General features: G+C 30.0%; 3 protein-coding genes across 12 annotated transcripts in view; 1 reads left to right on the forward strand and 2 right to left on the reverse strand.

The window, feature by feature from the left end:
* The window catches only part of LOC122501698 (tensin-3), a 45,621-nt gene that overhangs the window by 11,957 nt on the left and 19,719 nt on the right, over positions 1–13,945 (forward strand). Inside the window, exons 1-2 of one of the 6 annotated variants that reach the window (XM_043611369.1) lie at positions 9,722–10,538; positions 13,490–13,831. The exons of 3 other annotated variants lie outside the window; for them this stretch is intronic. In XM_043611369.1, the coding sequence (XP_043467304.1) occupies positions 13,784–13,831 (48 nt within the window). In that variant the 5' untranslated portion in view covers positions 9,722–10,538; positions 13,490–13,783. Of the gene's footprint in view, positions 1–9,721; positions 10,539–11,811; positions 13,832–13,945 lie in introns of those variants that run through there. 2 more of the 6 variants (XM_043611372.1, XM_043611370.1) reach the window with 2 other exon arrangements.
* On the reverse strand, positions 143–5,519 carry LOC122501699 (tubulin glycylase 3C-like). 5 transcript variants are annotated; one of them, XM_043611375.1, is made up of 10 exons: positions 5,264–5,519; positions 5,057–5,173; positions 4,786–4,965; positions 4,579–4,695; positions 4,308–4,487; positions 4,098–4,214; positions 3,827–4,006; positions 3,617–3,733; positions 3,401–3,526; positions 143–3,263 (listed from the first exon to the last, which is right to left on the reverse strand). In XM_043611375.1, the coding sequence occupies exons 2-10, from the start codon at positions 5,148–5,150 to the stop codon at positions 544–546; spliced, it is 3,831 nt and encodes a 1,276-aa protein (XP_043467310.1). In that variant the 5' UTR covers positions 5,151–5,173; positions 5,264–5,519; the 3' UTR covers positions 143–543. The 5 variants fall into 5 exon arrangements, with proteins under 5 accessions (XP_043467310.1, XP_043467309.1, XP_043467313.1 ...); XM_043611376.1 differs by having other exon boundaries at positions 144–418; positions 510–3,263; positions 5,057–5,519; XM_043611377.1 differs by having other exon boundaries at positions 144–2,993; positions 3,084–3,263; positions 5,057–5,518.
* LOC122501707 lies at positions 4,742–6,348 on the reverse strand. The gene is made up of 3 exons (XM_043611389.1): positions 6,015–6,348; positions 5,744–5,923; positions 4,742–5,650 (listed from the first exon to the last, which is right to left on the reverse strand). Exons 1-3 carry the CDS (start codon positions 6,043–6,045, stop codon positions 5,529–5,531), a joined length of 333 nt encoding a protein of 110 aa, XP_043467324.1. The 5' UTR covers positions 6,046–6,348; the 3' UTR covers positions 4,742–5,528.

Consider the following 13,945-nt stretch of genomic DNA (forward strand, 5'->3'; position numbering starts at 1 on the left):
CGTTAAACTGAAACTAAATTATAAGTAAAAAAGAGAAAAATGATTTAAATTTAAAGAAATAAATGTCTTTTACAAAATTACCTCCCCTCCTATTATTGATTATTTTAATTTATAAAAAAAAACACAAATGTGCTTTTGTTTTTATAAAAAATTTGAAACATTCAAACAATAATCAATAAAAGAAGTAGCATGTTTTTTAATTTCTTAAAAAACCTGGTATGCCTTTTTATAGGCTGGTTCGGATCTCATAAGAGATCTCCTGGTATGTACAATGACAAAAAGCCATCACCACCAGGACCGAATAATGTTTTGTTAAATTATTTCCGCAATTAAGCAGTATATTGTCCATCGTAGAAATTTGTATTTCCGGTTGTTGAGGTTCCTCCTTTTCAATGTCCTTGAAGAGATTTACTTAGTGCTGAAAAAGAGAAAATAATTACAAATTAATTAATTTTTTAATGTTTTTCATAAAAAAAAATATTTTTTAAATATAAATTTTAAAAACTTACATTTAAAAATGAATGTTGAAAGTGATGGGAAAAATCATTTCTGCAATTCTGCATCTTGATGTTGAGCGTCATCATTCGTAATCCGAAATAGATGGTGATTTTTTATGGAATCCTTTGGTATGATTTTTTCTTGAACAAGTGCAAGATTAAGAATATTGCGCCCTGCATTTACATCTCTTTCCCACGTTGTTTTGCATTTCGCACAATAAGTGTATCGATGGGGACTCTTGGATATTTTAAGTGGTCTTACACAGCGACTACACATTTTTGTTGTATTAAACTCATTTACTTTCACGACTTGCAATTTATCTTTTCCTAATTCTTCTGATCTTTGGAAAAGAGTTTGTTGAATACGTTTCAAAGGAGCTTTAGTGTATCCCTTGATAAAATTAGGTATTTCAGCTCCACCAATAGCAACGAAACAGGGTTTCTTCTTTGTATCACCTACTATCCAATTCACAAGTTGATCAACTTGTCGTTTGTGCGCCGAATATTGATCTATTTTTAAACGCGTTACGGATCTTTTTTGATGAAGTGATTGAAAATTTTGTAAAAGGTGTATTCTATATTTTGTTATACGATGGCGATCTCGAGGATTAGTCATGCAAAAATTTTCCATCAATGGATCCTCAGCAAGTTGCTTGTAATATTTTTGCATGTCTATACCTTTTTTCTTCATTAATTCTCTTCTTCTATAGTCGCCCATCTGCCATCTCATCATCCAACTACCAATGTAAATAGCTGAATCCTTTTTTACATTAGTGGTTGGATTAGGATCGTTTTCTCTACTGACACCAGCCAGAGTCGCCCTCGCACCAGGATCAAAACCACAAAATTTTTTGTAACTTCCAACTTTCTTCTTTGATTGCACAACATCATGTTTTGTGGGTAAATCAAAAATTACTGACACGTCCACACCATTTGTCGTTATTGTACCAGAGAATTTACCACCATTCTTTAATTTTTTTCGACCTCTTTGGATTGATTTAAAGTTGAACATTGAATTCCACCTTTCTTCATTGTTCATTTCTCTTAAGCGCTTCATTTCATCGTCCATTTTATCAACTGCTCTTTGAAGATGATCCTTATTCGTTCCTGATTTTGTTTTCTTTTTTTGTAAAATTGCCTTTTTTTCTTTAATTTCTTGAATAACAGTTGCCACTTGCAAATCTTTTAAAGCAGTATTTGTATAAACGACATGCTTCACGCCTAATGAAATTTGTGGAATTAATGTGAAATTCTTCTTCTTTTTATCATGAAATTGTTGTTGAATCATAATGAAAAATGGCAAAAATTTATGCCATTCTTTATCTTTTGTCAATTTTGTAAAGTCCAATTTTCTTTCATCATCATCATCATCCTTTTTCAGTAAATCAATAGGGAATCCTTTCACTTGACATTTATTTTCTTGCAGCAGGAGATTTAAAGCAGCAACAGATTGTTTATAAAATGAAGGCCTTCTTTTTCGAAATTTCTTTTTTTCCTTATTCTTCTCTTTTTCTTCTTCTTCTTCTTCCTTATTCTTCTCTTTTTCTTCTTCTTTTTCCTTTTTCGATTTTTTTCTTCGCCTTCTTGGCCTTTTTTTATAATAGACTTTATCGCAATGTTTGTGATATTTTTCCTGTCGAACATATCTTTCATCGCAATAGTCTGATGTATTTTTTTCTCGCATTTCATCAGGAATTTTTTTTTGAGATTTTTGAAATTCTTTTCTTTGTTCATTTTTAATGCTATTTTTAAAACTCCTAATTTTTATTTTTTCATCATTATCATTTTTGATACGGTAAACTGAACAAATTTCTTGAATTTCATCTACTTCCATATGATTTTTTTCTTCGTCTTCAATTTCCATTAATAGCTGCAAATATCTTCTTAATCGTGATGCTGCATGCGTCGTGAAATTTGTTTTAAAGTTTCGATTCAACACTAAAGCTGCCTCCTGAATTATTGCCGTTCTATGTTCTCCGTCATAAAGTGGAATGTCATTCCTTAATTCTTTGTATTCGTTGACCATTGTATTTATTTTCGCATCCTGTTCAGTTACTTTACGTTGAGCATTTACTTTCTGCTTTAATGATATTAAAAATGACAGAAAGTCGGGACCATTGTTGGTCCATTTCTCCAACAATGATGGGCAATTTTCAACATTTTCAACATTCGTTTCTTCATATAGGCCGAATAATGCCATTGTTGTTGCCTCATACATCATTGATGAAACAACCTTTGCATCTTCTTCAATTCGATTTTTAATGTTTGCTGATTTACATAATTTTCCCAAACAAACTTTTACAGTATGCTTTTCTGTTCCCATTAATTCCAATCTTCTTCTCACTTTATGATGCAACGGTTTATCAATATTTTCATTATCCAAAGTAATTGACGTTCTTTTTCTGTTTGAAGAAACACCAATTGTAGATTTCTCGACACTGTATTTCTTTCGTTTTGAAGAGGGGCCAGCACCACTTTCAATTGATGAGTCAACACCTATAATTGGAAGAAATGAAAATTTTATTAATTTTATATTGAGAGAGATTAAGAAAATATAAAAGAAGAAAAAAGAATACAAAATTTTACCATCTCTTTTTGAAGTTGATGTTGAATGGGAAAATTTAGCTTCTTGCTTTTTCGATTTCTCTACTTTTGAAGAAGTGATTTTTAAATCAGGTCCAGTTGATGACGATAATGATAATGATGTTTCTGTTGGTACACGGTAAACTGAACACGGTGACAGCTTTTCAGGAGAATCACTTGGTGCTGAAAAAGAAAAAAAGGAATTAAATAAATTAAAATTTTTAAATTGTTATTTTAATAAAATATTTTTAAAATGTACCCAGGTGAAAATGATTCATCGTACGAATCATTTTTTCCTTGGTTAATTATTAAAAACTTACATTTCAAACTTAATCTTTGACTATGAAATGAAATTTTTTTTTCCGGTCCTTTACTCGAAGACAAAATTTGCTTTTCAGTCTTTCCAATTAAACTGATAGACATTTCTTCGCGAGATCCAGTTGGTGCTGAAAATTAAAAAGAAACAAAAGAATTAAAATTAAAAAATTCCTCAATTTAAATCAAATACTAGAAGAAAATAATTTTAAAAAACTTACATTTTAAACTCAATCTTTCACTACAAGAGAAAAATTGTTTCTCCGGAATTCCAGATTTTAGATCTTCAGTCTTTCCAATCGAACTGACACACACTTCTTCGCGAGATCTGGTTGGTGCTGAAAAATGAAAAGAAGGAATCAAATAAATAAAAAATAATAATTTTTTAATTTAAATCAAATACTTGAAGAAAATAATTTTAAAAAACTTACATTTTAATCTGAATATTCCACTTGAGCGAAAAGTTTTCTTCTCTGTTTTTCGAGGTTCAGCCTGCTCAGTCATTGAAGTTGTTGGTGATTGAGAAAATGTCAAATTTTCGTCAGATTTTTGTGTCTGTGAGTTACAGTAGAAGAATCTGGTAGATTGTCCTTCACGAGATTCATTTGTTGCTGAAAAATTAGAGAATAAACAAATAAATTACAATTGTTAACTTTACATATAAATAAAAATATTTTTAAAATACATCTGTTAAACACTAACATTTTAAACTCAATCTTTCACTGGAAGTAAAAGATTGTTTCTCCGGAATTCCAGCTTTCACATTTTCAGTCTTTCCAATTGAACTGGTAGACATTTCTTCGCGAGATCTAGTTGGTGCTGAAAAATGAAAAGAAGGAATCAAATAAATAAAAAATAATAATTTTTTAATTTAAATCAAATACTTGAAGAAAATAATTTTAAAAAACTTACATTTTAATCTGAATATTCCACTCGAGCGAAAAGTTTTCTTCTCTGCTTTTCGAGGTTCAGCCTGCTCAGTCTTTGGAGTTGATGACGATGAAGAAAATGTCAAATTTTCGTCAGATTTTTTTGTCTGTGAGTTACCGTAGAAGAATCTGGTTGAATGTCCTTCACGAGATTCATTTGTTGCTGAAAAAATAGAGAATAAACAAATAAATTACAATTGTTAACTTTACATATAAATAAAAATATTTTTAAAATACATCTGTTAAACACTAACATTTTAAACTCAATCTTTCACTGGAAGTAAAAGATTGTTTCTCCGGAATTCCAGCTTTCACATTTTCAGTCTTTCCAATTGAACTGGTAGACATTTCTTCGCGAGATCTAGTTGGTGCTGAAAATTAAAAAGAAACAAAAGAATTCAAATTAAAAAATTCCTCAATTTAAATCAAATACTTGAAGAAAATAATTTTAAAAAACTTACATTTTAATCTGAATATTCCACTCGAGCGAAAAGTTTTCTTCTCTGCTTTTCGAGGTTCAGCCTGCTCAGTCTTTGGAGTTGATGACGATGAAGAAAATGTCAAATTTTCGTCAGATTTTTTTGTCTGTGAGTTACCGTAGAAGAATCTGGTTGAATGTCCTTCACGAGATTCATTTGTTGCTGAAAAAATAGAGAATAAACAAATAAATTACAATTGTTAACTTTACATATAAATAAAAATATTTTTAAAATACATCTGTTAAACACTAACATTTTAAACTCAATCTTTCACTGGAAGTAAAAGATTGTTTCTCCGGAATTCCAGCTTTCACATTTTCAGTCTTTCCAATTGAACTGGTAGACATTTCTTCGCGAGATCTAGTTGGTGCTGAAAATTAAAAAGAAACAAAAGAATTCAAATTAAAAAATTCCTCAATTTAAATCAAATACTTGAAGAAAATAATTTTAAAAAACTTACATTTTAATCTGAATATTCCACTCGAGCGAAAAGTTTTCTTCTCTGCTTTTCGAGGTTCAGCCTGCTCAGTCTTTGGAGTTGATAACGATGAAGAAAATGTCAAATTTTCGTCAGATTTTTGTGTCTGTGAGTTACAGTAGAAGAATCTGGTAGATTGTCCTTCACGAGATTCATTTGTTGCTAAAAAATAGAGAATAAACAAATAAATTACAATTGTTAACTTTACATGTAAATAAAAATATTTTTAAAATACATCTGTTAAACACTAACATTTTAAACTCAATCTTTCACTGGAAGTAAAAGATTGTTTCTCCGGAATTCCAGCTTTTACATTTTCAGTCTTTCCAATTGAACTGGTAGACATTTCTTCGCGAGATCTAGTTGGTGCTGAAAAATGAAAAGAAGGAATCAAATAAATAAAAAATAATAATTTTTTAATTTAAATCAAATACTTGAAGAAAATAATTTTAAAAAACTTACATTTTAATCTGAATATTCCACTCGAGCGAAAAGTTTTCTTCTCTGCTTTTCGATGTTCTGCCTCTTCTGTCTTTGGAGTTGATGACGATGAAGAAAATGTCAAATTTTCGTCAGATTTTTGTGTCTGTGAGTTACCGTAGAAGAATCTGGTAGAATGTCCTTCACGAGATTCATTTGTTGCTGAAAAAATAGAGAATAAACAAATAAATTACAATTGTTAACTTTACATGTAAATAAAAATATTTTTAAAATACATCTGTTAAACACTAACATTTTAAACTCAATTGTCGTTTTCTCTTCATTATGTCAATACCGTAGATACTGGTACATGAATTTCTGTAAAAAAAAAAAAAAAATTTTTGTTAAAAAGACAAAATAATAAGGGTGCAATCTAATGACATCGTTTTGCGTTGGGTTTTGTAATTAGGCTATTTGGGTATTTTTTAAAAATTTTAGCAACTACAAGCTACTACTTGTGTTAATATAATTATATATATTTTTTTCTAGAATTTCCATTACATTAAATTCACAAATTATTAGAGATCAAGCAACTATTTACAAAAATGATAATAAAATTCTTTAAAACGAAATTCAATTAGTAGTTTAAAAAAAATCTTTGAAATTCAATTATATTGTCTTGAAATTAGAAAATAATCAATTATTTGAGAAAATCATTTTCAAAAAGGTGAATTATTTAACAAAATTTTCATTAAAATAATTATAGTTTTGATAGAAATTTGAAAAAAGTCTGCATAATATAATGTAGAGAATAAATAATTTATAAAGTTTCTAAAATGAATTCTTTTAATAGTCAAGTTACAAAAAGCAAAGCAAATAACGATGCCATGGGACTGCACTCGGGGACTTATTTTATCAACGATTATTTAATAAACTGTCGAATAAAAAAAACGTCCGTTTTGCCTTAATAAGGCTTTGCCGTAATACAGCTTTACGTCCGTCTGCCTTAAAAAGGCTTTGCTGTAATACAGCTTTACGTCCGTCTGCCTTAATAAGGCTTTGCTGTAATACAGCTTTACGTCCGTCTGCCTTAAAAAGGCTTTGCTGTAATACAGCTTTACGTCCGTCTGCCTTAATAAGGCTTTGCTGTAATACAGCTTTACGTCCGTTTTGCCTTAATAAGGCTTTGCCGTAATACAGCTTTACGTCCGTCTGCCTTAAAAAGGCTTTGCTGTAATACAGCTTTACGTCCGTCTGCCTTAATAAGGCTTTGCTGTAATACAGCTTTACGTCCGTCTGCCTTAAAAAGGCTTTGCTGTAATACAGCTTTACGTCCGTCTGCCTTAATAAGGCTTTGCTGTAATACAGCTTTACGTCCGTTTTGCCTTAATAAGGCTTTGCCGTAATACAGCTTTACGTCCGTCTGCCTTAAAAAGGCTTTGCTGTAATACAGCTTTACGTCCGTCTGCCTTAATAAGGCTTTGCTGTAATACAGCTTTACGTCCGTCTGCCTTAAAAAGGCTTTGCTGTAATACAGCTTTACGTCCGTCTGCCTTAATAAGGCTTTGCTGTAATACAGCTTTACGTCCGTCTGCCTTAATAAGGCTTTGCTGTAATACAGCTTTACGTCCGCCTGCCTTAAAAAGGCTTTGCTGTAATACAGCTTTACGTCCGTCTGCCTTAAAAAGGCTTTGCTGTAATACAGCTTTACGTCCGTCTGCCTTAATAAGGCTTTGCTGTAATACAGCTTTACGTCCGTCTGCCTTAATAAGGCTTTGCTGTAATACAGCTTTACGTCCGTCTGCCTTAAAAAAGCTTTGCTGTAATACAGCTTTACGTCCGTTTTGCCTTAATAAGGCTTTGCCGTAATACAGCTTTACGTCCGTCTGCCTTAAAAAGGCTTTGCTGTAATACAGCTTTACGTCCGTCTGCCTTAAAAAGCCTTTGCTGTAATACAGCTTTACGTCCGTCTGCCTTAATAAGGCTTTGCTGTAATACAGCTTTACGTCCGTCTGCCTTAAAAAGGCTTTGCTGTAATACAGCTTTACGTCCGTCTGCCTTAATAAGGCTTTGCTGTAATACAGCTTTACGTCCGTTTGCCTTAATAAGGCTTTGCTGTAATACAGCTTAAGTTCGTCTGCCTTAACAAGGCTTTGGTACTATTGCTTACCTGTAACACAGTTGAGCATGAAGTGCCAGTCTCGTCTCGGGCGCCTGCTTATATACCCGTGTCCCCACCACTTCGAGCGTCCCCACCAGTGCGCGCTTGTACTACTAGCGCCGTGGTGATGTACAAACTATTTCAAGCATATTTTCGGTAACTCGTACCACGAGTCGATAATGCAGAAAGTGAAATTACCTATAGTTGTGTTAAATTTTAAAATAAAGAATTTGTTGGTAAAGCAGTTTTGTTTTGTTTACGATAATCTGTGCAGAATGGAATATACAAACGTGTTGTATAATTAATTAAGATAAGTATTGTTTTTTAATGAATAAATAAATAAGTAAATAAATAGTTTAATTATTTTAATGCGAATTAATTTTTTTTTCAGGTTTAAATTATAGGTGCAATATATGACAGTAAGGAGAAGAAGAAAATTAAATTGTGCATTGAGGTTAGTTTTACTTTTAATATTATAAATATATATAATAATATATAGTAAATAACAAATAATTAATTTATTAATTATAAATAACAATATTAAAAAAAAAATTTATTGAAATTTATGTTTATCAATATAAATCTTGATAATCACACAAATTAATATTAAAGGTATATTGAAATTGTTTTTATTTTTTAGGTTAAAAATTCCAACCATACGGCAAGTCATAATAAATTTGACACATACCATAAGGAAACGAGCGACACCAGTTCGGAAAATTAATTAGGATAAATATTGTCTTGAAATTTTATTTTGAGGTTAGTTTTAATGTTTAATTATTGTTTATAGTAATAAATAGGTATATTTTTTTCTCTTGTTTCTAACTCTATATGTAGGCTTCTCATGGAAACATTGTTTTATTATAAATTTTTTTTTAAATTTAAAATTAACCTTAGAAGAATAGAAAATGTTGACAAAGAAACCAAAGAAATTACAGTTCCTCTACGGGTGACTTGTCTAAACAGATAATCTTTGATTCGCTGCTTTTTTGACAAAATGGTTACTAAAATATTATTTTGAATAATTTAGCCCATTTGCTGAAAAACAATTTCTTGGATAAACTCATTTTATTAAGTAAACGTTTGTGTAAAGCCACATTATATCGAATGAAATTTATATGGATTTAACGTTTGACATAATTTGTAATTTTGATCAAATTACATTTTGGACTTTTTAAAAACGGGGATATACAGGCGCCCCAATCAAATATGTTCGCTCTCGACTGTGTATTAAACGTTTTAAAAATGCGCGGTTCATTTCGCTAATAAGATCATTTTTGTAGCGTAAGCGCAATTGCGTTTGGTGAGGGTACCTGGCAGCACTGTTGGTTACGTGAACTGGATGTCGTTTCGTCCTGAAGAGGAAGAGGCAGTGACCTGACCGGAGAAACCAGACGTGTAGCCAGGTGTTCAGGTCGATTTTAACCCACGCTTCGCCTTTCCTGATGTGAAAAGTTCTTTCAGATAAATAATTTATTGTCATCAAGAAAGCAGATTTTTATCTCAATTTTGTTGATACAATATTTTTATTGACAGCGTAGAAACAATTTTTTACGTCTTTTACTGAGAGCAAATTTTTTAAAATAATTTAATGCTTTAAAGTTCAGAAAACTTTTCCAGTGCTGTGTGGGATGCTATATACTTGACCAAAATGGTTGTAATGGATCATTGCAAAAATGTGAATTGTAATGGATTATTACAATTCTTAATTCATAATAAAAGCATCATTATGAATAAAAATTTTCGATTAATTGCACAATTTTACTACATGTACATAAAACAAGAATAAGAGTTTGTACAAAGTGATGAGCTTTTCTTAGTTTTTTAATTAACAAAAACAACTATGTTCTCATAAATATGAAAATAAATATGTTTGACATTATACGAAATATGAACATTGAACGATTAGAGGAGAAATCTTTTGTCAAGTTTAATGCTAGTTTCTGAAAAAATAATATCACAAATACCACCTGAGTTAGTGGCATGAGATAGCGATGGTTTGTCTCGCACATGCCGACCTCAGTTCTCGAGCGGCTTTGCGCTGTGTTGGACGTAGTTATTCTATTCTCTGCTTTCATTTATTACATCTTGAGGAGCAACATTCGTTTCTCCCCTAAAATTACGATTCGATTTAATGCAATTTATTACTCAACACAATCTTCGCTCTGTGTGGTTATTTAAAGTAACTTGAAAGTGCAACTTTAAAGTGAAATATTGGAAATAAAAAATATTTAAATTGTTACAAGTGTTATTTATTCTTACAGTACACGGAATAACGAAAGTCAATAGTTGTACTGCGTAGGAGTGTCTGTATGTGTCTGAGGTGTATTTGTATGAGAGTGAAATCGAGATGAACAAAAAGCCGATCGTCAAAATCGTCAATTTTTTCTTTCAAGGTTTATCAGGACATTTTTTTGGAGAAATAAATGAATCGAAATAAATGAATTGCGATATTAGAATTCTGACCACTTGAGTGTTGACAAACAGATGTTGCAAAGATGCACAGTAGCAAATGTGACAAAATTAATGACCTTGGCCGTAGAAGGCCGATGTCGCGGTGCATTGAAGGAATTCTTTGCGTGATGATCGCGGGGAAAGGATGCAGTGTGATTTTTTGAGAAGCAGCAAAAAGAGGTGAACGATCTTACGTGTAATAGGATCAAGATGAAACGTGAGGTACCTCCTTGTTGTTTTTATCTTTATATGAACCTTTTTTCATCCTTATTCAAATTTCAACTTTCATGACTAAGTCTCCTAATAGTTCTAATGACAGTCTACAATAATATACGCGAAAATTTCTTCTCCATCGGAAAGTAATTTCAAAACTATATATTTGAGGAATAAAGAAAGAAGTGACATCGACTATAATCTTTCAGGATTCAACTATTCAAACAATTGAGGAGAAACTTTTCAAAAATTAATAAATCTGTTTTAAATTGTTTTTTAAATTGAGACAGACACCTATTTTAAATTTTAAGGGGGTGTCAAAGTCAATGCAATTTTTCCATTCATGTTGGGTGCAAAAATCAATTTCTAAATTTGAATCAGATGAAAATTATGTAGGTATTTAGAAGCAAGAAGTCAGTCCTTGATTTAAATAATAATATTTCCACTGATCGGTCGTCAGTTAAGGTGAGGTTATTAACTGATTCAAATTTAGAGAGAATCGACTTAGACACCCCCTTAAGAACCCCTTATTTTTTACTTGAAAAATTTGGCAAAACCTTTAAATCTTTTATTTATAATAAACTTTACAATTAAAAATGAAGTATATCTTATAAACTCAAAATTCTGACATGAATAAAATGCCTTAAATTTTTCTGCCTTAAAATTTACTTTAGTGTACGTTCATTAAAATAAAAAACGCGTTTGTTTAAATTTTTTTTTAAAATCAAAATATAGATATACAAACTTATGAAAATTAACTCCTCCTTTAGATTGATTCTTTTAATATTAATATAGCCGTCAATTATTTTGAAGAGTAAAAACGATCTTCAAAAGGAATACTATTATATACCTACTTGCATTTTACTACACTACATTTTTAAGTAGAAAAAATTGTCTAGTCAAGACAACATTGGCTTTCAAGTAGTAAATATTATTTTGTCAAACGAACGTTTTTTAAGTAGAAAAAGTATATCAATAAAACCTGAAGCTTTATTATGTTAATAGTTGAAAATGTCTTGTTCAGATATTTTAAACTTCGTGGAGATTTCATTCAAAAACATTGGTTTTGTTTAAATGACTTGAATATTTTTCACCATAACTTTTTTAATATTTTATTCTCGCATTGAAAAATATTTAAAACTTTCTTAAATATTTAATTCATAACATTTCTAATTTTGTTTATTGGAAAACAAATTTTTCTTACATTTTAAACCTGTTTTAAAAATGATTTTCATTTGAAAAGACATAAATATTGTTTAATATTTGACAAATTGATTAAATTAGTTTTCTAAACAATTTATAGTAGCACACGTTATATACCAAAGATAATCGTTTATAATATTCGCGAGAATGAGATTTTTATTGTCTTTACGAGGTAATATTTTTCTTATAAAACCATGTCAAGCTTTTAATCATAAATATATTATAAATAAATATTTGTTAATATTTTTTTAAGTGAAGTATATAGTAGACAAATTGCTTTTTGTCATTTTCCACCTTGAACTTGAAATAAAGAACCTGACGACCTTGGAGCTGCCACGCCAGCATTCACTACAGAAAATTCATTTCATTATGTTGAAAATTTTTAATTTATTCTAAAGATTTTCAATATTAAAAATAAATATTGTATTTAAAAAAAGTGTTTTGAAAATTTTTCTATTTTTTAAAAAAAGTAATATTTAAAATGCATATATTATTTAGTTGATGAAATTATTAGGTACTAAAGCAGATGAGTATATCTCTCGAGAAGAAATCATTTTTGAAATTTTAATTAAACCATTCATATTAGGGCTTTCATTTCAATTCGGGATATTTTATTCAATTAATTTAAATTTAATACTTGAAAATAATTTTATTTAAAAAATATTTGAAACACACAGGAATTTTAAGTGTGCATTAATAAATATTGTACTTGTGAATTAAGATTATCAAGTTTTGTTTGAGAACTTGGCGTGCAAAGGGTTACAATATTTTTTTTCTTTTTTTAATGTGCCACAGGATCATATAACCAGACGCTTGTTGAGCTCGCCTTATTCTGTTGGATGGAAAATAACTTGTAAAGGCAAAACTATTACCTTACGTTATAAGTGAATTAAAAAGAATTTTTTTTATTGTTTGTGGTGTAGAATAAAATTTGTTGAGCCACTTTAACAACTAGTTTAATTCCAATATTTTTCAAGTAAAAATCAACGTATAGTTTTCATGAATTTTTGAAGATATTTTAAAACTCTTTCTAATTTCTCCCTGCTAAGTGAATAGAATGAATCGTCTATTCTGGTTTAAATATCTCGACGATAAGTCTATCATAAACACAAGACTCGTTACATAAGGAGGAGTGTTCGGCGAACAAACTGCGGACTTAGTGAGGCTAAGTTGTCTGGCCTGATCGCGTGGTATGAGAGTATGTTTGTTGAAAAATATTGAAATAATAAAACCAGTTATTGAGTTTTAGAAGCGAAATAAGGAGATGGAATTTCAATTTTCAATAACTTGGGTTTTTTTAGACCAACTCATACAAAATTAACAACAATTTTATTTAAGAAATAATTATATATATTACAAAAAACATTAAAGTACAGTATAAAATAATTTTGTTGTCAATTTATAAATTTGTACATAAATTTCATAAATGTATGTACAACGTTGCTGGAAAATTGCATAGACATAAATTTTGTTGCATGTGAATACCATTAAGGATAAGTGCACGCCTGCTTTTTGAATGTTCCGGTTACATATTTGGTTTAAAGTTGTATATGTATATACATATGAAAGAGAGAAATCTAATCAAGCTAATTACCTTAATTATAATGAAAAAGTGTGAAGCTAAATACTCATCTTGTAGTAATATTGTGCAATGTGACCTTATTTTATTAAAAAAAAACTTTTAAAATTATCAGTGCATACATGTATAATTTATTTGTATATCATTGTTTTTAACATTATGTAATTTCACATCAAAGGTCAGAACTTGAAGAAGAAAGTTTGTCAACTATAAGAATTAAAATGTTAACATTCAAGACGTGTACGTGAGTGATTTAAAATAAATAAAAGAAATATCTTCAGATCTCAAGGCATAAAAAGAGAGGTATGCCAATAAAAAGAAGAAAAAAAAGACAACTATTGAGAATCACATGACCACTTCTATTATTATTCTAAGTTTCTTGTACCACAGTGGTATATTGAAAAATTAACATATCGTAATAAAATAATATTGGATTAAAAAAGAGACAAAAAAGAAAAATAATGCCAACGGAATGAGGACAAAAATTCGGGAAAAGAATCTTGAAGCTACTTTCAGTGAGGTATGTACTTACTAAATATGCGATATATGAAATTTCCGTTCCTTTATTACATGCACACAGCACCTCACGAATAGCACAATATTTTTTAATGAGTTTGCCGCAAGCCTTCCGTAT

The sequence above is a fragment of the Leptopilina heterotoma genome, unplaced genomic scaffold, assembly GCF_015476425.1.
Source record: "Leptopilina heterotoma isolate Lh14 unplaced genomic scaffold, ASM1547642v1 Lhet_212, whole genome shotgun sequence".
In the NCBI taxonomy this organism is placed as follows: Eukaryota; Metazoa; Arthropoda; class Insecta; order Hymenoptera; family Figitidae; genus Leptopilina; species Leptopilina heterotoma.

Excerpts from the sequence above, each read along its gene's own strand:
- LOC122501699 (XM_043611375.1), bottom strand. The coding sequence starts at position 5,150 with ATGTCTACCAGTTCAATTGGAAAGACTGAAAATGTGAAAGCTGGAATT. Across the intron at positions 4,966-5,056 it reads TGAAAGATTGAGTTTAAAAT|CAACAAATGAATCTCGTGAA; the intron begins GTTAGTGTTTAA and ends CTATTTTTTCAG. Across the intron at positions 3,527-3,616 it reads TGAAAGATTGAGTTTAAAAT|CACCAACTGGATCTCGCGAA; the intron begins GTAAGTTTTTTA and ends TTTAATTTTCAG.
- LOC122501707 (XM_043611389.1), bottom strand. The coding sequence starts at position 6,045 with ATGAAGAGAAAACGACAATTGAGTTTAAAAT. Across the intron at positions 5,924-6,014 it reads ACGACAATTGAGTTTAAAAT|CAACAAATGAATCTCGTGAA; the intron begins GTTAGTGTTTAA and ends CTATTTTTTCAG. Across the intron at positions 5,651-5,743 it reads TGGAATATTCAGATTAAAAT|CACCAACTAGATCTCGCGAA; the intron begins GTAAGTTTTTTA and ends TTCATTTTTCAG.